This window comes from Palaemon carinicauda, chromosome 40 (assembly GCF_036898095.1).
Source record: "Palaemon carinicauda isolate YSFRI2023 chromosome 40, ASM3689809v2, whole genome shotgun sequence".
Classification (NCBI taxonomy): domain Eukaryota; kingdom Metazoa; phylum Arthropoda; class Malacostraca; order Decapoda; family Palaemonidae; genus Palaemon; species Palaemon carinicauda.
This window is the reverse complement of record NC_090764.1, coordinates 38,757,944-38,783,340: the sequence shown is the minus strand read 5'-3', so window position 1 is coordinate 38,783,340 and position 25,397 is coordinate 38,757,944. Positions and strand designations below refer to the sequence as shown.

At 39.9% G+C, this 25,397-nt stretch overlaps 2 protein-coding genes across 2 annotated transcripts in view; one reads left to right on the top strand and one right to left on the bottom strand.

The window, feature by feature from the left end:
• The window catches only part of LOC137631708 (NADH dehydrogenase [ubiquinone] 1 beta subcomplex subunit 2, mitochondrial-like), a 53,762-nt gene extending 40,388 nt beyond the window's left edge, over nucleotides 1-13,374 (bottom strand). The window contains exon 1 of the mRNA XM_068363587.1: nucleotides 13,216-13,374. Coding sequence (XP_068219688.1) covers nucleotides 13,216-13,298 — 83 coding nt within the window. The 5' untranslated portion in view covers nucleotides 13,299-13,374. The remainder of the gene's footprint in view (nucleotides 1-13,215) is intronic.
• A 3,816-nt stretch (nucleotides 13,375-17,190) lies between these two features.
• KFase (kynurenine formamidase) overlaps nucleotides 17,191-25,397 on the top strand; it is an 8,554-nt gene continuing 347 nt past the window's right edge. Inside the window, exons 1-7 of the mRNA XM_068363994.1 lie at nucleotides 17,191-17,292; nucleotides 20,302-20,384; nucleotides 20,872-21,064; nucleotides 23,797-23,931; nucleotides 24,070-24,197; nucleotides 24,733-24,881; nucleotides 25,044-25,179. Of these exons, the coding sequence (XP_068220095.1) occupies nucleotides 20,325-20,384; nucleotides 20,872-21,064; nucleotides 23,797-23,931; nucleotides 24,070-24,197; nucleotides 24,733-24,881; nucleotides 25,044-25,179 (801 nt within the window). The 5' untranslated portion in view covers nucleotides 17,191-17,292; nucleotides 20,302-20,324. The remainder of the gene's footprint in view (nucleotides 17,293-20,301; nucleotides 20,385-20,871; nucleotides 21,065-23,796; nucleotides 23,932-24,069; nucleotides 24,198-24,732; nucleotides 24,882-25,043; nucleotides 25,180-25,397) is intronic.

Genomic DNA, 25,397 nt, shown 5'->3' with positions numbered 1-25,397 from the left:
ACAGGATTAATTTTCCCAGGGATGTACTGAAGGGTGCAATTGTATTCAGCTTCGGCGGAGAGATGTCGGCGCTGATGGGCGGACCAGGCGTAGGACTGTCGAGTGAAGGCGTGCATGAGAGGCATGTGGTCCGTGCGAATGAAGAAAGGTGGACCTTCCGAGAAGTGGCGAAAGTGACGGACAGCCACCTCCACCCCCAGCAATTCGCGGTCAAAGGTAGAGTAGCCAGATTCTGCCTTGGATAGTTTCCTACTGAAGAAAGTCAATGGGCGGGGTGAGCCGTTGATCACCTGCTCAAAGACTGACTTCATAAACAAGACTGAGTTTCAGGAAGTGTAGGTTGAATGTTTCCACTATGGTCCGAGAGAATAAGGGCCAACAGAGATTAAGAGAACACAAAATTCCGACAACCTCTTATTCTTGTCGGTCAACCATCTAGGGCCGACCCGAATCGTAGCAAGTTAACTGCTATAGCTGTCGCTTAGAAAGCACTGTATTTCATTCTCTAAGAGGGAAAGAATGGTGGTAACCCCATGTGGTTGTGTCTCTGGATGGAGGGGGAGCAACAGATTCAAAGGATCTCCCACCCCTACCACATCCAAGATCCAATTTGCTTCAGGAGACTGCCTAACTAGCATAATTCCTATTCAAGCAAATTCAGCTTGTGAGCAGCCCTATACTAAACGGGACAACAAGGGAGAAGGTAGCCGCCGAACCAGCAACCTGGTTCCTGAGGCAATTTGCTTGTAAGCAAATTGCAGTATGAACGAAGTGTTAGTGAAAACACGTACATTCATGAGGGAAGAATTCCTGTGAGTGTGCCGTTTTTAATGCATAAACCTGGCCATCTTGATGCAGATCCCTCTGATCTCGCAGAAGGCAAGAAAACTTCGGGAACCCAAGAAGCCCTGTTTGTGATACAAAAACAAAAACCCAAAAAAGAAAGGGGCACTGAGCTTTGCGCTAGCATATTATCCCCATCATCGAAGAAGGGTGTAGTTTAACGTTCTCAGAAGGAAACAACTGTGTTAAAACTCCACCAACTCTACAAGGTCTAAGTAGTGTAAACCCAAGAGCAAGGAGAGATGACCTATGCCGTCTAGAAGAGTGTGCTCTCTTGAGCAGCTCCCTCTCATTAATGTGGTTGCCGATTTAGAAGCCTAGAGTGGAGCAGGCTTATTAGTGATCACTAACCTCCGACTCGTGAAGCAAGCAAATGGCAAGCAAGCGAACAACGTGCTACCGTCACGCGAGACAACGAACGACTCACTATCAAACGGTAAACAGCAAACGGTGCTATTGATAAGCAACCGGAAATCATCTAGCCATTGAAAAATGATATTTTAATTATAAAATAAATTTTTGAATATACTTACCCGGTGAATATATAGCTGCAACTCTTGCTCGACAGACGAACTCTACGGAAAAAACTCGCCAGCGATCGCTACACAGGTTGCGGGTGTGCCCAACAGCGCCATCTGTCGACCAGATACCCAACTCAATTTTCTCCTCGTCCCACTGCGTCTCTATTGGGGAGGAAGGGAGGGTCATTTAATTTATATATTCACCGGGTAAGTATATTCAAAAATTTATTTTATAATTAAAATATCATTTTTAAATATTTAACTTAGCCGGTGAATATATAACTGATTCACACCCAGGATGGTGGGTAGAGACCAGTAATATATGTTTACATTTTATGAGCTAAGAGTTTTTTATTTAATTTTAGAAGTTATCAAAATAACAAAAACAAAATAAATAGGTACCTGGTAAGGAAGTCGACTTGAACAATTACTCTGCCTTTTAAGTACGTCTTCCTTACGGAGCCTCGCGATACTCTTAGGATGCTGATCAACCCCTAGGAGCTGAAGTATCAAGGGTTGCAACCCATACAACAGGACCTCATCAAACCCCTAATCTAGGCGCTCTCAAGAAATGACTTTGACCACCCGCCAAATCAACCAGGATGCGAAAGGCTTCTTAGCCTTCCGGACAACCCATAAAAAAACAACATTTCAAGAGACAGATTAAAAGGATAAGGAATTAGGGAATTGTAGTGGTTGAGCCCTCACCCACTACTGCACTCGCTGCTACGAATGGTCCCAGTGTGTAGCAGTTCTCGTAAAGAGACTGGACATCTTTCAAGTAAAATGACGCGAACACTGACTTGCTTCTCCAATAGGTTGCGTCCATTATACTTTGCAGAGATATATTTTGCTTAAAGGCCACGGAAGTTGTTACAGCTCTAACTTCGTGCGTCTTCACCTTAAGCAAAGTTCGGTCTTCCTCACTCAGATGTAAATGAGCTTCTCGTATTAACAATCTGATAAAGTCTGACCAAGCATTCTTTGACATAAGCAAGGATGGTCTCTTAACTGAACACCATAAAGCTTCAGATTGGCCTCGTAAAGGTTTAGTACGCTTTAAATAGAACTTAAGAGCTCTAACAGGGCATAAGACTCTTTCTAGTTCATTGCCTACAATCTCCGATAAGCTGGGAATATCGAAAGATTTAGGCCAAGGCCGAGAAGGCAGCTCATTTTTGGCTAGAAAACCAAGTTGCAGCGAACAAGTGGCTTTTTCCGACGAAAATCCGATGTTCTTGCTGAAGGCATGAATCTCACTGACTCTTTTAGCCGAGGCTAAGCATACTAGGAAAAGAGTCTTAAGAGTGAGATCTTTCAGGGAGGCTGATTGTAACGGCTCCAACCTGTCTGACATGAGGAATCTTAGTACCACGTCTAAATTCCATCCAGGGGTAGCCAAACGACGCTCCTTGGTGGTCTCAAAAGACTTAAGGAGGTCTTACAGATCTTTATGTTTGGAAAGATCTAAGCCTCTATGCCGGAAGACCGATGCCAACATGCTTCTGTAGCCCTTGATAGTGGGAGCTGAAAGGGATCGTCCTTTTCTCAGGTATAAGAGAAAATCAGCTATTTGAGCTACAGAGGTACTGGTCGAGGATACAGAAACTGACTTGCACCAGTCTCGGAAGACTTCCCACTTCGATTGGTAGACTCTAATGGAAGACGCTCTCCTTGCTCTTAGCAATCGCACTGGCTGCTTCCTTCGAAAAGCCTCTAGCTCTCGAGAGTCTTTCGATAGCCTGAAGGCAGTCAGACGAAGAGCGTGGAGGCTTTGGAGTACCTTCTTTACGTGTGGCTGACGTAGAAGGTCTACCCTTAGAGGAAGACTTCTGGGAACGTCTACTAACCATCGAAGTATCTCGGTGAACCATTCTCTCGCGGGCCAGAGGGAAGCAACTAACGTCAACCTTGTCCCTTCGTGAGAGGCGAACTTCTGCAGTACCTTGTTGACAATCTTGAACGGAGGGAATGCGTAGAGATCCAGATGTGACCAATCTAGGAGGAAAGCATCTATATGTATTGCTGCTGGGTCCGGGACTGGAGAGCAATAGATTGGAAGCCTCTTGGTCAGCGAGGTTGCAAAGAGATCTATGGATGGTTTACCCCAAGTGGCCCAAAATCTCTTGCACACATCCTTGTGGAGGGTCCATTCGGTTGGAATTACTTGCCCTTTCCGACTGAGACAATCTGCTATGACGTTCAAGTCGCCTTGGATGAACCTCATTACTAGGGAGATGTCTTGACCTTTTGACCAGATGAGCAGGTCCCTTGCGATCTCATACAACGTCAGTGAGTGGGTACCTCCTTGTTTGGAGATGTACGCCAAGGCCGTGGTGTTGTCCGAGTTAACTTCCACCACTTTGCCTCGAAGGAGAGACTTGAAGCTTTTCAAGGCCAGATGTACTGCCAACAGCTCCTTGCAGTTGATATGCATGCTCCTCTGACTCGAGTTCCACAGTCCTGAGCATTCCCGACCGTCTAGTGTCGCGCCCCAGCCCACGTCCGATGCGTCCGAGAAGAGAACGTGGTTGGGAGTCTGAACAGCCAGGGGAAGACCCTCTCTTAGGTTGATATTGTCCTTCCACCAAGTCAGACCAGACTTTATCTTTTCGGAAACCGGGATCGAGACCGCTTCTAGCGTCTTGTCCTTTTTCCAGTGAAAAGCTAGATGGTACTGAAGAGGACGGAGGTGTAGTCTTCCTAGTGACACAAATTGTTCCACGGATGACAGCGTCCCTACCAGACTCATCCACAGCCTGACTGAGCAGCGTTCCTTCTTCAGCATCTACTGGATGGATAGTAGGGCTTGATCTATTCTGGGGGCTGATCGTCTTGTTGTTCAGCAACGTCCTCATCAGAGGGTTCCTCATCCGAAAACTGATGAGGAAACGGCAACGGAGTGGGCAACGTCTGGCTCGCTGAGTCCGGTCGCACTGGTGCATGCGTGACGGAGCCGGAGGCAACATCATGGAACTGCTGCACAGTCTGTGAACTGTCAACAACCATGGGTGCGCGAGGAAGCACAGCGTCAACCCGAGACTGTCTAGACCGTCTGGGTTGTGCAGTCAACACCCTACCGGGTTGCTGAGGTTGACGCACTGCGTCAAAACAAGTCACCTCTGCTGGTTGTTGAACGTCCTGAACGTCAACAACCACCTCCGAGCGTCGCTTAACGTCAACGTGCGGCTGGCAACCCACACTGGGTCGCATCGGTGGAGGAACCACCTCAACTGGCAGACGCGAGAAGGTTACCTCAGCGTCAACAGGGCGCACAACCGACCGGTTGGAAGGTTGTTGGCCAGAAGGTTCGGCAGCAACCTTCTCCGCATTAAAGTCCTCAATCAAGGACGCAAGCTTGGACTGCATGTCTTGCAGCAAAGCCCATTTAGGGTCTACGGGAGTAGGTGCGGCAACAGACGGGGTTAGCGACTGAGGCGGTACCGCTTTCCATCCCTGAAAGCCTTGTTTATGCATGACATAATTGTACAGCAAAACTTCAAAGGCTCGAAAACAGCTGTGAAGTTGACCTGTAAAAAAACTTGGAGCGTCTCCTGGCCAGGCGCCAGGGAGAGTCTACTAGATTTGAGAAGTCTATTTGGGCAGAGGCATGAACTCCCAAGCCGAGAACTTCTCTCGTGTCATATCAGACTCTCGCTCTATAAGCCAGTTTAAAAGAAGGGAAAGCAAAGGCTGTATCCCCCAAACTCCTCCTGGTGATAAACCAGTCGCCTAGCCAACGTAAAGCTCTCTAGGAGAGCGAGAGAGCACTAGCTTAAAAACAACGGCTTCGAAGTAGCTAGGCCTAGTGTAAGCTCTGACGTTTAGGCAAACGAGGAGCAGCAGTTACAGAAAGATCCGGACAAAGATCCTTAAAAAAAAATCATCATGATTTAATTAAAGTCCATAGGGGGCTAAGCAGCTTTAGGCTCCTCTCCATCTGACTGAGTCCTCAAGGGAATATCAGTAGGAGGGGGAACAGCAACTTCCTCATCTACAGGAACCTTGTCCGATAAAAGCTGAGTCTCAAGGAAGGGAGAGACCTACCGTGGTGGCAATGCTTTACAAGCAGAGTCCACACTCACTGGTGCATTAGTAGCGGACCAGAACGCAACGTCATGTAACTGCTTGACAGTCTGTGAACTGTCAACAACTGAACTGTCAACCACAACAGGTGCGTGAGGACGCACAGCGTCCACTCGAGACTGCTTTGACTGCCTAGACTGAGCAGTCAAAACAACTCTAGAATGCGGAGGTTGACGCACAGCGTCAAAACAAGTCAACTCCGATTGTTAGCGAACGTCTTGAACGTCAACAGGAGCATCAGCAAGTGGCCTAACGTCCAAATGCGGCTGAAAATCCACACGAGACCGCATCGAGTGTGGTTCTAAACAACCTGACTGACGTGACTTAGCTACGCCAACGTCAACAGGAAGCACAAAGGAACGTTAGGTTGGCTGAAAGCCAGGATATCGATGAGATAAACGGCTAGACTCAACGGACTAATCGGCAGAATAGTCTTCCATAAGGGAGGCAAGCATATTCTGCATGTCTTGCCATACAACCCATTAAGGATCAACGGAAATGGTTGTGGTAAGAGACGAGGGTAACGTCTGTGACCGCAACACTTTGCCAACAAAAAAGACTCTCGGAGTCTGTGTTACGCTTTTGTTAGGCGGCGAGCAGTTATCCGATGACTGCATAGGGTCAGAGCTGTCCTAATGGCTGTAACCAGGACGCTGGACCTGTCCTGAAAGGACTGACTTTCGCTTAAGGGCTTCGAAACCTTGTGACAGGTTTCTTATGCGAAAAGCCTTCGGATGACGAGGAGAAAAAACGTCTCTCTCGTCTTATGGTAGGGGAGATCTTGGTAAGATACACCCGATACCATAGAGGGAAACGTCTGTTCGTTGATCAAGGCCTCTCGAACCCATAAGTCGTTCGACATTACTTCTCCCCTGGGCTTGGGAGCTTGCAAGAGGTCCCGGACTAGGTGAACGACAGGCACGAACAGACGAACCCTCGGACGCAACACTGTAACACTTTGCGCATATCACTTTATCACTTCGATTTTCTGTTTTGCACTTATTTCACTGAAATCGAAACTTTTACTGATTTCTACCTGAAACACGCAATTCTACCCTTCATTAAAAGGTAGTAATTGCGAAATCAGTCGTATAATGCAAGCTCATTAATACCAGCAAAAAACAGAAAACCTATTTTAAGATAAAAAATTCAGTGGCTGGGAAAGAGATTAAACACTAGTTCATATAAACTACGTTTTCAATCTCTCACCGCACATAGCCTGGGGACGAGAATAAAAAACTAAAAACGTTTTATCCTTCCTCCCCGTACAGAGACTAGGGACGAGAGTAACTCGAGAACAACGTTACCCGCTTGAACGGAACGTTTTCTCTCCTCTCTCTCCCTCCGTCTCTATCTCTTTCTCTCTTGATTTCGCACCTAAGAGAAGAGCCCAATTATATTTCGTCAAAAAAACATGTTATTTGACTAAAGGAAAAAACTGAAAGGTTTTTTAAATAAAAAGTTCCTTTAAAATAGAATTTAAAACATTTAAGCTAAGAAAGAATGAACAAAACGTCAGAATCGATTTACTCTTACTGCAAAGTGAAACCGTGATACACTCTCTCTCTATCGTAACGATAGAGCGCATGTTGAACGTCCTGAACGTCAACAACTGCGTAGCATAAATAAACTAAACGTTAGTTCATCTTTGAAAACAGTACGAAGACTATCAAAGAAATTCTTTCATAAAATATTACATTTAAAAAGTTTTAAATCCTTAGTTCTTTAAAAGCTATTTACGATATGAAGGGCTCAACGTTGATTAACTTCGGTTTCCAAGTTAGGACCGCCTACTCTCAGGAAAGGTCGCATATAAACAAAACATTAAAATTTATTTTTATATGTTTAAAATAAATGGAAAGTTAATCGAAGAGGCCTAATAAAGGCGGAGAGATATAAAATATATAGAGGAAAATCTATAAATAATTTATAACGTGATAAGAAAATTACTAAAAGCCTAAACACACTTCCGTCTAAGGGAAGGGTCGGCCATTTAAAAGTGAAAGAAAGTCCATACTCTCTTTGTCACCATAATTAAATCTATCCAAAACGAGTTCAAGATTTAAGATGAAGATAAAACACCTGCATTGCGAAAGCTCAAAACCAGAATATAGTACTTCACCAATATGATGTGAAAAACTCCAGTTTAGCAACAGCGAGTAAAGTACGTCTTGTCGACACATCGACAGAGAGAAAATTGAGTCTTTGTTTACATAAGAGCTGGGTATCTGGTCGACAGATGGCGCTGTTGGGCACACCCGCAACCTGTGTAGCGATCACTGGCGAGTTTTTTCCGTAGAGTTTGTCTGTCGAGCAACAGAGTTGCAGCTATATATTCACCGGCTAAGTTAAATATTTAAAAACAGCGATTGGCAGCTGACGAATAGATCTGGAAAATCCGAGATCTACTGAATCGGAGCACTGGTGACCCGAAAGCAGGGGTCGGCGATCGGCATGGCTATCAGTGAGCTTCGAGCTGACGCTACGTGCGCTGGTGATCGAAGCTGTAGGTAAGTACTCGGGGATCGGAGATCAAACCTGGAAGATCAGGGATCGGTGATCAGTGATCTTCCAATGATTGACAATAAGATATTGTTGGCAATCGGCGACAAGAACCAGAAGGTCCTGGGTCATGAGAACCCAAAGGCTTTGCTGAACTGGAGCCCGAAGGCTCAAGGTCACAAGAGCCCAAAGGTTCAGCGTAACGGAGGTCAAGAGAGCCCGAAGGCTCAGAGTAATGAGAGTTATGAGAGCCCGTAGGCTCAGGGCAACAAGGATCACGAGAGCCAGGAAGCTCTATGGAACGAAAATCCGAAGACTCAGAGTCAGGCGAGCCCAAAGACTAGGGGTCACGCGAGCTGGAAAGCTCAGCGTAACAAGGGTCACGAGAGCCCGAAGGCTCAACATAACAAGGGTCACGAGAGCACGAGGGCTCTGTTCAACGTGAGGCACGAGAGCCCGATGGCTGTGCTCAAAGAGAGTCACAAGACCCCGAAGGCTCTGTTCAATGAGAGTCACGAGAACTCGAAAGCTCTGCTCAACGCGAGTCACGAAAGCCCGAAGGCTCTATGCGACGAGAACGTGAAGGTTCCGGATCACGAGAGCCAGAAGGCTCTATGCAACAAGAACGCGAAGGTTCCGGAAAACGAGAGCCCGAAGGCTCAGCCTGACGAGGACCCGAAGGTCCCGGTAATGCAGGGGGACCGCCACAAGAACCAGAAGGCCTGAACCCAAAGGATCAAAAAGACGTCTCCTCAACACTGGGGGAGGGCACGCCCGGGGTAACGAGAGGTCAGAACCTCCACCATCAAACGAACCCCAGAAGGGGAATGTCTAGCAGGATCTTCCGAAGAGGGAGACTGCTGAGGCTCAAAAAACTTGCAAGCTTTTTCTCGCGAACAAGAGGAAGGTTTTCCCGGAGGAGAACATCTATGCTTTACCCCCCCCCCCCCCTAGGGGAAGAAGAGTTGGCATAAGTCACTCGCTGGTAACTCAAAAAGTCTCTCACGAATGAGAGATGTTCTCCCGGAGGAGGAACATGACTAGGACTTTGCTCTTGTACTACCACCCCAGGAGGAGAAGCATTGTCTTCGGCGTCAGCCACATGTGACCAAAAGTCGGACCAACGGGCAGCGGCACCTGCGCCCACAAGGAAAGGCACCACTTCCAAAGAAGTGGGAGTGCACTTCCGCTCAACACCCAACTGAAGGAGCTCTAAGAGAACTTCCTTCGAAGAAGGATCATCAACGCCCTGCAATTCCAAAAACCCAACAAATCAGTCATGGAACAGGGACCAAATTGCTAGGGGAAATGGTACCATCCCTCGAGCCACAAGGTTCACCTGGAGTTACCAGGGCTGTGCAGCTATTCAGCTCTTCCTCGGAGAGGACTAGTGGAGGAGCAGCTTCAGGAAGAGATCAGGGGGTAAAAGATGTTCGCGATTACTTAGACTTCGAGGAGAACCACGAAGGACTAGAATCTTGCTTGGCCTTCATCTTTTTTCTGTGCCCATACCTCTCCCACTGGGAGGCAAACCATTCCCGACACTCATTACATGTGTTGTCCAGATCACACTGGACACAGAAGGTGGGAGTCCGTCTCAAAGGCGGACAAGAAGGTAGCCAAGGAGCGGCCTTCGAGACCAGAACAGATACACATGGGACTAGAAGAAATCCAAACACATTAAAAAAAAAAAAAATAAGTATAATAGTATTACAGTATTCAAATGGCAAGTTTTGGTGGGAGAGAGTGGCCGTGACCGTCCTCTACCGAGCCAGAAAGCAAAGTGGGTAAGTAAGTGGGGTAGCTGGCTAACCCCCCCCCCCACCGTCCGGCTAACTAGCGGTTAGGGTAGTTATCCTTTGCTAAAATTCTCATGGCTCGTAGTAATATCCCTATAAATAGAATAGGGTTTGTATTTAGTGTTGGAACAAATAAAAATTACATTACTTTAAAAACAAATATTTGTTCATACAAGAATATAATGCCTCATCCTTTAATAATTAATTTATCCTTCGGAGGGAGGAAGTTAAGCTGGATGGTTTAAAATCCTGGGAATGATGACCCCTGTCCATTTAACAGCTGGGTAAAAGTGTCTTGGGTGACAAGCTAGGATTTTCTCAAGAAGAGGCACAGTTACAGAGGAACCTATATCCACACATGAAAAGTCTAATATGTACGGTAAAAACCTCCCTCTTGTACTGAGGATGGGGGGGAGATACTTCTATACTTAAATGTACGGAAAACTTGCTCGGCACTGAAGATTACTATACTAGCATCAATGTCAGTAATTACAGCGAATAAATATTTACTATAACACAATATTCCTAATGAAGAAAATGAGAAGTGTCCCTGGGATATCTATGGGTACTTTGAAATGTTCTAATGCAAATAATTGGGGGAACCCTCATTCTTAAAATTTTAGATGTTTTAAAACTACAAAAGTTATAATCAAAACACCATATTCTAAAAGTGAAACAAACACAAGAACACCACTTACCCTAAGGTACCTCACCTAACTTAACCTAGGAGCTATACCCTTTACGTGTGGGGAGTCATATGCCACTTTGGACTGCCATATCCTTAGCATACCCTAATACAGTTTTAAGCCAGTGTTTGTTTCCTAACTAGCTTACTCCTGGCAAGGTAACACTAAATCATATTTCGTAATTCGTAAAACTAGCTTCATAATATTGTTTGCAAAAAAGATACAAAAAAGGTAAATACAGTATATGATACTTTAATTTTTATCCAAATACATGAACCATATATTTTTCCTACTCCCTATCTTATGTTTTATGCATTTCTGACCTTGATTATTTGGGCAAACCACCCGCTCATGAGTTTCTGGACCCCCTTATATAAAGATAATTATGTGGGACACCAGTGGGAAATCGTGATTTTTTGGGAGGGGAAATGTCATAGAGGAGGGACTTGCAGCAATAATAATGGTCAGAAATGCTAAATAAACACAAGATAACCAGTTGGAAATACATATGGTTCATGTATTTGGCTATAAAAATTTGGGTGCGCGAAAACAGGACGAAACGTGATTATTCAACACTTTTGAGATTTGCAAAAGGCTACAGAACAAATCCACCTAACCTAACCTAGTACTTACTAGGTCACAACCCCTAGCTTGGGGGGGGGGCAAGCCCCAGAACCCCCTTGCCAGGTCACAACCCCTAGCTAGGGGGCAAGCCTCCTGACTCCCCTTCCCAGGTCACAAACTAAAATTGAATAAAAATAGATCCTTACATTATTATAAAGTAGATCACAAATAATTCCTTACCTTATGATTGACACCTACATCTCTTTTTCGTCTTGGCAATATCTACAGAAGCGTTATAGTAGAAAATGTGCTAGTCTTCCCTAAAAACTAAGTCAGAATCACACTTGGGACACTTTAACCTTTGAGGGATAACACAATGAGCTTTTAAAAAATGTGTATCATTATTTCGCAGTTATTTTTTTATTTCAATGAGTAACAATTGCTATACACTAAACGGAAAGCATTTCTTTCATAATCAATTGCTGACATAAATGAAATTATACTAAATTTCAAAACAGATTGTACTTCCTTCAAGTTCCCTCTTGGAGACGTCTTCATGTGATGGTGGTGAAGTTGAAACTGAAGGGGAGGGAAGAAAAAAATATGGCTGTCGTACAACAACATCCGGGAACTTATGAAGAAGTACTAGTAAGCTGTTAATTGGTTTAAAAACACCACCTGACAGATACGTCATTGTAAATACACAGAAAGTTCCCCAAACCGATCAAAACCAACGCATGCACAATAACTCACCATCAGTCTCTCAGATGTAAACACTGGACTCAAGAGAAAAACATACTTCACATTTTAATCGGCCGATACGTAAGTTATTTTGCCCCAGCCCCTATTAAACATATTGAGAAAAATACCAAACTAACCAGCACTCGTCCAGTTCTTATAGCGAATTCTATTTTCGCTAGTAATTAAAGTATCTGATAGTTACTCAAAAAAATTTCCATAAAGACAATCGATTTGTAAAGTAATAAAGTTTATGTCTGTCTCAAGCAATTACATACTCCTCAGAGAAACATTAAACTCATGCTGAGCACGCTCATCTGCACGACTAGTTAGGAACCAAGGGTACATAGTAAAAGTCAGAAGCATTTCGGAGGCATTTAGAAATTGGGTGAAAAGGCATCTCTATGCTTCTATTGACCTTGAAATTGAAGAGTGAAGAACAGGTGTGTTATACAGCATCATAGCGTTTTAGGGAAGGAATTCTTAGCGAATAGATGAGTGTAAAGGGGGAGTAATGAATGCTGTTCAATTTTGGAAATGGTTTCAGAATGGCTCTGTCTCAGAGTTTGTTACACTTGTTCTAATACCCATATCTCACCCTTTTAAAGTAGCTTTGGTCTGAAATTACTAACATATATCAGTATTAACATACAAAAAATCGATATTGATAGTAAAAGATCATTAGATAAGAGGTAAACTACCGATAAACAAACTCTGACGCTGCATGCCTCCGCCTCCGGGACCGGTGTGACGGTCTGAATGATCCGGGGGATCCTAGATAATCTGCGCATGCGCGAACATTACCGTTTGCCAGTGCATACGAGGTTGATGTTTTATTTTCCTGTAATGTTAGCGTGCGCAGCTCAACATTACCGCTTGCCAGTACATACGAGCTTGATGTTTTATTTTCATGCGAGCGAAGCGAGCTAATGGCGGAAAAGAACCATTATACAATGTCAAGGAGAATTCTGAGACCGGGGGATCGTTCAGACCGTCACACCGGAACCAAGATGATACTGTTTTCTCAAGAGAAAAAGAACGAGTGGTTTTATTATAGTTTCAGTAGCAGATAATTTCTCATGAAAAATATTTTTCTTAAAGGATACTCAAGTTTTCTTCGAAAGTGACGCCTAATTTTGGGGCTAATAAATATTTAGTGAGATATACCCTATATTAGGATCTATAATTCTACCGAATAAGCAGGACCTGGTCTTGAGCAGATGATAGCCTACCAGTGGGATTAAAATAGCCAAATCAAACAAAGAAGAGTGGAGAACGTCCTCCGTGGAATAGTACCCATAGGGAAAAGAATTTTCCGATAGCTAATGACTTTTATTTTCTTACAGAACCGTTCAGATTCGTCTAGGGTAACATTTTTGGTGTAAACCTTTAGACCACCGGCAGCTAAGCCTTGGTACCTTAAAAACACACAGTAAAACCAAATAAACTAGTTATTGTGGCATAAACTAAACTTACGCTCCTCCTAGCTTAGGTGTCGAAGTTGAAATTCCTCTTTTTAAAATTGGTACAGTCCGCAGTAAAGGTCTTAAAAGAGACATTTTCCCTCGATTAAGACCCGATCAGCTGGCTCTATTTACAACGGTGGACGAAGATGGCACCTTACCGTCAACAAAATTATTGCCTCAGATCATAATAACGTAACTACCTAGAGTATTATGATCTGTGGTAATAATATATAAAAATTATGATCTGTGGTCATAATATATATAAAAAATGTTTTCTAGGATTAAAAAACCTTTAAAAGTTCAGTAAAGAAATTGCTGGAAACAGTAACAGTGGAAATAAAAGTGAAAATCGTATTATTAAGTCTCAATGCCCAGTGGGCTAGATAGGGACTATTTAACCTCCTTGGTTAAAATAGAGGATGTTTGATATGAAGAAGGTGCCCTTTGGTGTGATTAGTGTTTGGTTCCCAAACGTTTTTTTTTTCTGTGATTTCCCCCTTGCACCCAGTTCAACATCCCACATTCCCCCCTTCGTGTGTATGATGAAAAGAGCAGTCAAAGTATATATTGACTATTCACTAATTCATTTTAATTTACGAAGACACCGATAAAATATAGTAATATCTACAACGAACATTCTCTCTCTCTCTCTCTCTCTCTCTCTCTCTCTCTCTCTCTCTCTCTCTCTCTCTCTCTCTCTCTCTCTCTCTCTCTCTCTCTCAAATGAGAAAATCCATCTGATATATTTTATTGCTAATACTCTTCTTTACTTTAATGGATACTTTTATGGTCCTATACTGCATGGGAACCCTACTCTCTACCTGACCTTCCGTTATTAATTTTATCGTAGCCTTTATATTCCAAGGCATTCAGCATTCCACACCTTTTTGTCAAATCCACATTACATTATCGAAGCACTTAGAAAACAAGTAAGTTGCATAGTTGGTGACTGGTTTGCAAAAAAGGTCGCAAACCAGGAGGTGTTCAAGTTAACCATCAGTGTAGCTCAGTTAGAAGTTATCATTGCGTTTTTATTATCAGTGCTAGTTCGTGTTCTGCATATAAATGCACACAAATATTCGATAAAACTTCAAGTCAATCTGTTAGATTTCATTGGTAAGTTCCTTCTTTACTTTGGACCTTCAATTAGAAGAATATCAAAGTTGTAGGGTCCTACATTGATAGATGAATTTTATGGTTACATTTACAATCTGTATTGGGACATTAGGGTATCAGTATTTAATCTATTTTTGGTTTCCTAAAAGAAACTGGAAATGAATGGATTCAGGGGCAAGAAATGTTTTCTCCTACCAGGTATTGCGTAAGAAAAATGTTTGACATATCCGAGAACAATATCAAAGTTTTATCAACAAGTAGGTAGAAAAATCAACAATAACTGCACAACAGTCATCAGGGGAAAGAATGTAGTAATATTGGATGAAATTAGATAAATATACCAAGAACAAAAACAATTCTATGGAGTTATCTTTAAGTCAAATATTCCCCAGATTAAAGAAGAGATTGTGACTGAAGAAATCAACACCTTGTTTGATGAATAACTATTAGAAAATAATAAAGTGAAATCTGGCAAAGCAGAAAAGATAAAAATTGAAGATTTAGAAGCCGTCGTAAAAATCCTGAAAGACAAATATACAATGGCAGGTAAGGATTTAACAATGTGATGATAAAGATTATGATAAAATTACTAACAGTTTTGAACTTTATCCTAACCGATATAGGCTAATGTAGATGGAAACACGTCCAATTTTATAACCCAGAGGAATGGGAGATGTTAATTCTTTCGCTACATAGAAATGGAAATAAGATGGAATTGGAATACATCATCATCATCTACGTCTATTGACACAAAGGGCCTCGGTTAGATTTTGCCAGTCATTTCTATCTTGAGCTTTCAATTCAATAATTCTCCATTTATCATCTTCTACTTCACGTTTCATAGTCCTCAGCCATGTAGGTGGGCCTGGGCCGTCCAGGTCTTCTAATACCTTGTGAAACCCAGTTGTATGTTTGGTTAACTAATCTCTCCTGGGGAGTGCGAAGAGCATGTCCAAACCATCTCCATCTACCCCTCACCATGATCTCATCCTAATATGGCAATCGAATAATCTCTTTTATAGTTTCATTTCTAATCCTGTCCTGCCATTTAACTCTCAATATTCTTTTGAGGGCTTTGTTCTCAAACCTACAAAATCTGTTGGATATCGTTTCATTGTTATACCACGATTCATGTCCATACAGTAGTACCGATCTCGCTAAATGGATATAGGCTATAGCCTGATTTTTATATGTAATTTCAGGCAATTTGATTACCAAACTTTACTTAACCTAGCCATTGTCTGGGTTTTTTTTCAATATTTCATTAAAATCCAATTCTAAAGACCATTTAATTAGATATCACAGTTCCTAAATATTTAAATGAATCTACCTCATTAGTCTTTTCTCTTTCCAATGATATTTCATCTTCCATTGCATTTTCCGTTCTCGTTATCTCTTTCCTTCTTCTATTTATCTTCAGCCCAACCTCGTGTGATATTTCATGCATTTTGGTAAGCAAGCATTGCAAATCCTGTGGTGTTCTGCTAATAAGGACAGCGTCATCTGCATACTCTAGGTGACTAGGTCTGCTAATGTCCTGTTACCAATCCAGTCCAATCCTTCTCCACTAGAAGAGGAATATTCACTACAAGTACAATTAGTGAGATATTTCAAAATATAAGAATGGAAAAATAGAAGAAAAAAAATCAAGGAAGAAATGAGTAGGTAACAATGTTAGACATTGAAGGAAAGTCGACTGCAGATCATCTATTAACCCTGAACGCAGTAAAAGACTGTAGTGCTTACCTGGGAGGACCAACATACATATGGTTTTGTCATGCTTATAAATGCTTCGATAAATTAGATCTGAAAGGAGATGGGAAAATGATTGGATGGAAAGAAGCACTGACATGGAAGAAAATTAATAATAAAAAGGTATAGCAGTCGTTAACTGTCCAGTAGGAACAACAGCTAGCATCGAAATTGATGGAAAAGTAAGACAAGGTACAATATTTCTACCCAAGCTATGCAGTATAGTGACAAAGTGAGTAGTATCAGTAGAGATGCAATATGTATCTCTACTGATATTCCATTTCAATTATATATTATATAATTGAAATGGAATATTGAAAATTAATCGCTGATATTTCTTGGCGATATTGTTTCCAATAGGATGGAGATGAGTAGAATGTACGTGCTATTAAGAAACACGAGAACGTGTAAAGAATAGGCCAAACTATCCGGTGTATGTGTAGGCAAAGAAAAAATGAGCCGTAAAAACAGAGGAGGGATACAATGTATTACTGTCTGGCCAGTCAAAGGATCCAATAACTCTCCAGCAGTAGTATCTCAACGGGTGGCTGGTGCCCTGGCCAACCTACTACCTGTAATCAGGCCGCTATATGTAAAGGATACTGTCCTGCACGATACATTGATATTGAGATAGAAAAATCACAAAATTTAAGATTTACTTATTTCTTGAAATTTGATCTTCTAAATTAAAAATGTATAGACAAACGTTTAGTACAATCTGACCATAAACATTTTCTTCGAGCATGATTATAGTGAGAGAGAGAGAGAGAGAGAGAGAGAGAGAGAGAGAGAGAGAGAGAGAGAGAGAGAGAGAGAGAGAGAGAGAGAGAGAAGCCACACATCTAACTTTGTAAAATATGATCCCGAGAGATGCCTTAGACTTAGAGCATCAGAACTTGGTGTTCTCCTTGCCAGATGTTTGATAATTCTTAAGCTTCCATCAATTGTATGTTTTTCAACCATATTTGCAGCAAAATGCTTAAAAAACTACAGGAATAATTAAAAAATAGAAAGGAATGAGGGGGTCTGGAGTCTACGTAGTGCATTATCTGATAAAAAAAAATGTCTTTCTTTTTATGAAATTGTAGTAATGTAACGTAAAAGCGGTATTGTGTGTGACGGAGTGACTGTGTCCAGATTCAGTGGCAGTGAGTTGAGAAATCCGAATCCGATCCGTACTTTAGTACTCCTACATTAACACTCTTCAGTGACTGAAAACGTAAGTTATCTTTCCACTAAGTTATTTAAGAGGGAAGGAAAGGGGAACTCCGCTAGTGATGACAACAAACTCCTGTCTTTCAGCTTTCAATACAATATATTAATGATGAACACAACTAATACTATTACTTTATCCAGTTCGCCTACTTGAAACATGTCAGTTCTTAATCAAGAATTATAGATAACGAGAGGCGTACTTAACTGTAGATATAGCCTTCAAGAATAGAACAAGTAAAACTAAATCAATGTAAACACCATTGAATATGATTGGAAATATTTAAATTCCAATTGCCTCATCTACTTACACAACCATTAAGTCCCAGATAACTAAAGCCTGACATTGAAGATCCCTCACAAACACCATTCTAGCATGACTACAACAAAAACCCTAAATCTGATGTAAAATACTGTCTGTGTCTTGTTCATTATATGTTCAGAGTAAGAGGATTTTGTTACTTGTAAACAGTTTGGGTTGACGTGAGACGCTGAGCAAGGTCGTGCTAGTGGTAGCCAGACAGCTCCCGTGTGTCCGTGTCCTTGCTGTTGGCGATTAGTGTATACTAAACGGGTTTTTGTTGTTATTTGAATCATCATCTCCTCCTATGCCTATCGACGCAACGGGCCTCAGATAGATTTCGCCAGTCGTCTCTATCTTGAACTTATCAATACTGATTTATTCATCATCTCCTACTTCACGCTTCATAGTCCTCAACCATGTACGCCTGGGCCTTCAAACTCTACTAGTGCCTTGTGGAGCCCAGTTGAAAGTTTAGTGAACCAATCTCTCCTGGGGAGTGCGAAGACCATGCCCAAACCATCTCCATCTACCATTCACCATGATCTCATCCACATATGGCACTCGGATAATCTCTCATATAGTTTCATTTCTAATCCTGTCCTGCAATTAACTCCCAGTATTCTTCTGAGGAATTTGTTCTCCAATCTACAAAATTTGTTGGATATTGTTTCATTATCATACCATGACAAATGTCCATACAGTAACACCGATCTCATTATTTTGATATAGAGCTTGATTTTTATATGTAATTTCAGGCGATTTGATTATAAAATTTTACTTGACCTAGCAATTGTCCTGAGTTGCTTTTTTCAATCTTTCATGAGACTCCACTTCTAAAGACCCTGTATTGGAGATCATAGTTCCTAAATATTAGAATAGATATAGGTAAAATCATAGCATAGTGCAATGAACGGTTTGAGAAAGAGGGTGTCGTATATTGTATTTTTTTTGGTGTTATGAACATTTTCGATAATGATTTTTAGCGGAAATCCATAGTTTTTGGGTTATGGAGTGTTGCTACCATATTATTATTATTATTATTATTATTATTACTATTATTATTATTATTATAACCCTGGTTGGAAAAGCAGGATGCTATAAACCCAATGGCTCAAACAGGGAAAAGCAGCTAAGTGCAGTATAGTAAATAAGGAAATAAATGAACTATAAGCGAAGTAATGAACAATTAAAATAAAATATTTTAAGAAAAGTATGAACACTGAAATAAATCTTTCACATATAAACTATAAATACTTGAAAAAAAAACAAGAGGAGGAAAAATGAGATTGAATAGTTCTTCCGATTGTACTATTTGGTGTATGTGTAGGCAAACTGAAAGTTAACCGTAACCAGAAAGATGGATCCAATATAGTACTCTCTGGCCAGACGAAAGATCCAATAACTCTAGCAGTAGTGTCTCAATGGGTGGTTGGTACCTTGGGAATATGAGAGAAAACTTAAACATCGGCTAAATTAAACGAAGTAAGGGGACTATGAGAGACATCTTCCGTATTATATAGCTATGAATTTTATGCTTTCCGTATTGTGGATGGTCACCGGATCAAGATGTTGGCAAACCAAGGTTTTATTCTATAGACCTTTGAGTTTGAGTCGTTTCTTTTCCCACCCCTCGAGGTAGCAATGCTTGTTAGTATATTTATGCTTTCATAATAACCAATGCCGTGTTTTTTGCAATATTGCGGTAATTACAATTCGTCATGGGCTACTATACTTATAGTTCGTGATTAAGATGCATCTTTTTTTATTGACAGATTGAGACTTTGGGGTTTATATATTTATATTGATCACTCACTTACTTACTAAGCTACAACCCTAGTTGGAAAAAACAGGATGCTATAAGTCCAGGGGCTCTAACAGGGAAAAATAACCTAGTGAGGAAAGGAAACAAGGAAATCTAGAATATTTTAAGAACAGTAACAACATTAAAATAAATATTTCCTACATAAACTATAATAACTTTAACACAAGAGGAAGAGAAATAAGATAGACAGTGGAAGACCGTAGTACAGAGGCTATGGCACTACCCAAGACTAGAGAACACTGATTTGATTTTGGATTGTCCTTCTCCTAGAGGAGCTGCTTACCATAGCTAAAGAGTCTTTTCCACCCTAACCAAGAGAAAAGTGGCCACTGAACAATTACAGTGCAGTAGGTAACCCCTTGAGAGAAGAAGAATTGTTTGGTAATATCAGCGTTGTCAGGTGTATTAGGACAGAGGAGAATGTGGAAAGAATATTCCACACTATTTGGTAGGCAAAGGGAAAATAAACCGTAACCAGAGAGAAGGATCCAATGTAGTACTATCTGGCCAGTCAAAGGACCACATAACTCTCTAGCGGTAGTATCTCAACAGGTGGCTGGTGCCCTGGGCCAACCTACTGTATATATATATATATATATATATATATATATATATATATATATATATATATAGATATAGATATATATATATATATATATATATATATATATATATATAGATATATATATATGTATATATATACAGTATATATGTATATATATATATATGTGTGTGTGTGCGTGTGTGTGTGTGTGTGTGCGTGTGTGTGTATGTATTGTGTCAGTCTGTGGGCCTCATGGTCAGAAAAGTTTAAAGTTGTGAAGATGCTAATAATTATCAATGTGAATATGACCTTCAACGCATAATAAAGTTTCTTGTGTTTTAAACAGAGGAGGTTGCAGCCAACACGAGGATGACTACGAATAGCTTCAAGGACCAATTAAAAGAACCTTGGAAGGACATGAGTGTGGAGGTAATTAAATAATTCGTCTTTTGTCCGTATTAAGTCTCATTTATTACCCCTTGCTACAAAATAATCCTTTTGTAGTGAATGTAACTGATATCACTACAAATCATATGTAAGTAAATTTTAGATATGTTAAACTTAAATATATGAGTTTTAGTAGAAATTCTATTATCAACGGTAAAACGTCTTTGGGAAAACTTTAATGCTGAATTTAGAATCATTCCAATATTTTGATGACTAATGATTTCAAGGTACCGTGTGGAATGTTATTCGTTTCATTTCAAAATAATTGACGACTTTATGCATCTATTACCATTTAACAGTTCAGTCACGACTTGATTATCTCTTCAGTATATGTATATAATATTTGTGGTATATTTAGTTAAATGGTAGAGCTTCCATCATTTTGTGAAACCACAAAGAAAATATATATATATATTTTTTTTTTCATATTACAGCAGTAATATTATTTACAATTCTTCTATTGAATCAGGTACTAGAAAAGGAATACTCTCCATCAAAGTGGTCCAAGAGACTTGGACCCGATGATATTATACCAGCTCACGTGAAATTGGCCAATGACCTATCTGAGGCAGCTCGCAAAGAGGTTCCTAATCGTCTGAACCTGTCCTACGGGTCTGGAGAAAAGATGGTGCTGGATGTGTTTGGAGAAGATTTGCCAGGAGGTTGGTAATGGCAGTGTTAGAATACTTGTTCTCTCTCTCTCTCTCTCTCTCTCTCTCTCTCTCTCTCTCTCTATGTTGCACGCGCACGCGCTCACACAGGGAGAAACACTTATATACTACAGTATATATATATATATATATATATATATATATATATATATATATATATATATATGTGTGTGTGTGTGTGTGTGTGTGTGTGTGTGTGTGTGAGAGAGAGAGTGTGTGTGTAGTGGGTTGGCCAGGGCACCAACCACCCGTTGAAATACTATCGCCAGAGAGTTTTTGGGACATTTGGGTGGCCAGAATGGTACTACAATGGATCCCTCTCTCTGGTTACGGTTAATTTTGTCTTTGCCTACACATACAACGAATAGTTTGGCCTATTATCTCCACATTCTTTGTCCTCATACACCTGACAACACTAAGATTACTAAACAATTTTTCTTCACGCAATGTCTTAAAACCTACTGCACTGTAATTGTTCAGTGGCTATTTTCCTCCTGGCAAGGGTAGAAGAGATTCATTAGCTATGGTAAGCAGCTCTTCTAGGAGAAGGACATTCCAAAATCAAACCATTGCTCTCTAGTCTTGGGTAGTACCATAACCTCTGTACCATGATATTCCACTGTTTTGGGGTAGAGTTCTCTTGCTTGAGGGTACACTCTGGCACACTTTTTTTATCTTCTTATGTATCTTCCTCTTGTTTTTTAAGTTTTTATAGTTCATATAAATAAGATAATTTCTAATGGTGTTACTGTTCTGAAAATATTCTATATTGTTCATTACTTGAAACTTATTTATCTCCTTATTTTATTTCCTAACTGGGCTATTTTTCCATCTTGAAGCCCTTGGGCTCATAGCATCTTGCTTTTCCAAGTGGGGTTATAGTTTGGCAAGTAATGGTGACAATACTAATAATAATAATAATAATAATAATAATAATAATAATAATAATAATAATAATAATAATAATAATAATAATAATACTGTAATAATAATAAGTTCGTGTGCGTGTGCACATACCGTATACACACACTCACATACATACATACACACACATCTATCTATCTATCTATCTATCTATCTATATATATATATATATATATATATACATACATATATATATATATATATATATATATATATATATATATACTGTGCGTTTACAGTATACATAAATGATATATGTATCATATATATATATATATATATATATATATATATATATATATATATATTTATATATATATATATATATTTATAAATATATATATTTGTATATATACAGTATATATATACATATATATACATATATATGTATGTATATATATATATATATATCTATATGTATATATATATATATATATATATATATATATATATATATATATATATATATATATATAGTCATCGATAAATTCATATTTGGAAGAGTTGGAATAGAGATTATAATTTGATAAACCATTAGCATTTGTCATGTGAATGGATTGTTTCCCGTTTAGTATGTATCAAGGTTTGCTGCAGGACTCGTCCAGTGTATGGTCCTGGTTTTCTGATAACTCGTTCAGCCCGGTCCCATTAGTAGCTTCTTATTTTCTAATTATATTCTATATGTTGTATTACACTGACTTTAGTATTGTGTTACGCCATTGATGGAGGTTTTCATGTATATCATATGTGGCAATAGTTTTTATCCCATATTAATGTTAGAGGAGTCCTATCAAATAAATTTCCTGTAAGCAGTGGAGTACTCCAAGGGAATGTCTTGTCACCCATGTTGTTTATCCTCTTCATGGATGGTGGAGGAGGATTAGACTGCATTGGTAACAGGAAATTAGAACCTAGAGTATGCTGATGATGCTGTCCTTATTACCAGAACACCACAGGATTTGCAATGCTTCCTTGCCAGAATGCATGAAATATCACACGAGGTTGGGCTTAAGGTAAATAGTAAAATGACAGACAGGATGAGAACAGAGTATGCAATGGAAGATAAAATATCATTGGAAGGAGAAAGGATTAATGAGGTAGAATTATTCATGAATTTAGGAACTATGATTTCCAATACAGGGTCTTTAGAATTTGAGTTTAGTGAATGATATAAAAAAGCTAGGCTAGGTTAAGTAAAATTTGGAAATCAAATTGCCTGAAATTGCATATAAAAATCAGACTATATCAGTTTAGAGAGATCGGTATTACTGTATGGACATGAGTCATGGTATAATAATGTTACAATCTCCAACAGGTTTAGCAGATTTGAAAACAAAGCCCTCAGAAGAATATTGGGAGTTGAATAGCAGAATGGGATTAGGAATTAAACTAAAAGAGAGATTTCCCGAGTGCTATATGTGGATGAGATTATGATGAGGGGTACGTGGAGAGGGTTTGGGCATGCTCTTTGCACTCCCCAAGAGAGATTAGTTCACCAAACTTTTTAACTGGGTTCTACCAGGCACAAAAAAGAGTTGGAAGACCCAGCCCTTCGTGGCTGAGAACTACATGAAGTGTGAAGTCTGAGATAATGAAAGCAGAAGTATTGAATTAAAAGCTAAAGATAGAGATGACTGGTGAAATCTAACCGATGCCCTTTGTGTCAATAGGTGTAGGAGATGATGATGATGATTATGATAGTAATACAGTATTACCTTTGTTTAGGAACGAGTGAATACAAACATTAATATAGTAATATATATACTAAAACAACTGTACACTTCAAACTTTTTTTTCAGAGAGCCACGTCCTCATATACGTCCATGGAGGGTACTGGCAGGAACTCAGCAAGCAATTGTCAGAATATGTCGTTCAGCCACTTTACAGAAGTAAAATTGTGGTTGTTGTCGTTGAATATGAATTGGCACCAAAAGGTAAGGAATTATGGCAGTTAAACGCATTAGTTTCTTTATCCACATATATTTTTTGAATGCAAGTACTCAACAGTATATGCTCGTATATTTGTATCACTGTTTTTGCTTATATGGTTGTATATTTACCCTTGCCTTCAGGCACTGTTGCCTCCATTGTAGAGGAAGTGCAGGGAGCCATTCTCTGGACTTGTAATTTCGCCCAAGCCCGTGGAAGTCGAGGGGTTGTCCTCTGCGGTCACTCTGCTGGTGGCCATTTGATAACACAGGTACTTGACATTATTATCATCAAATTATCTTTTTTTTTTTTTTTTTTTTTGAAATAGAAATCGAGCGTAGTACGTTTCGTTCTGAAAACAGTTTCTGTTTAGTTTTCTGAAGAGGTTATATCGGGATAACCTCGTCTAATCATCCCTGTTTTTACTTTTTGTATATATGGTTTTAGATGTAGTTATCCACATGGTCAGTGAAACAGTGAGGTTGTAAACTCTTAAAGTTTGCTCTCTGTATTATAGAGGAACTTCAGATCAGTCATGCATTTTTTTCTGTAATTCTTAAAAAATCTTGTGTTTCAAAATTATTGTGCTATAGTCCCTAACTATACATGACCCTTCAGGTTTTAATAGTTTGGCTGTCATTAGAAATTATAGTAACAAGAGTTTGGAACTTTTGGCAAGGTTAACGTAAAGCGTAAGGAGATGCCATACTTTTATCTTCATTATTTTGAAATTATAAATGCCTATCGTTGAAAGTAAATCAACCGATTGCTGTACAAAATGTATTTTTTTTTTATGTTATCTGTAGGGGCTTTCAGCCACGGAAAAAGGGTCATCAACTGCAAACGACTTCGCAAAGTACAAAGACCTAATCAAAGGCTGCATTCCCATCAGTGGAGTCTTCGACCTGAGGCCTTTGGTCAACACATATGTGAACAACCCCCTCAATTTAACTGAGTAAGATGGACTGTTATAATGTGAATAAAAAAAAACTAAGTAAAATTTCAGTAGTCTAAACGATACAAGTAATTGGTCAAAGCAATAGATAAAGTTTGTATAAGTTCCTATAAAAAGTGAGGTTAAAAGCATACGACAGTTTTCTCTTTTTTTGACAATCAGGTCCTCAGCCTGGGAACTCTCGCCCTTCGCAAAAATGAGTGAGATTACACGAGACTGGCCAAAGTTAAAGCTCCTGGTTGCTGTGGGTGATCAAGAGTCTCCCGAATTTCAAAGGCAATCAAAGGAATACTATCAGGTAAGTTTCAAATAATGGGGAACGAATATAGCAGTAAGGACAAAAGCAATTGAGTTTTGTTTTATTTTCAGCGCATAAAATCTTTCAGTTCAGAATGTCTTTCTAATATTTATTCTTATTATTATATAACTTTTTATTCAGTGTCTGTATATCTGACAAAGAAGCACGTTTCAGTAAGCTATGTAATTCCTGACATTAAGAGTAATCGAAATTGTCTC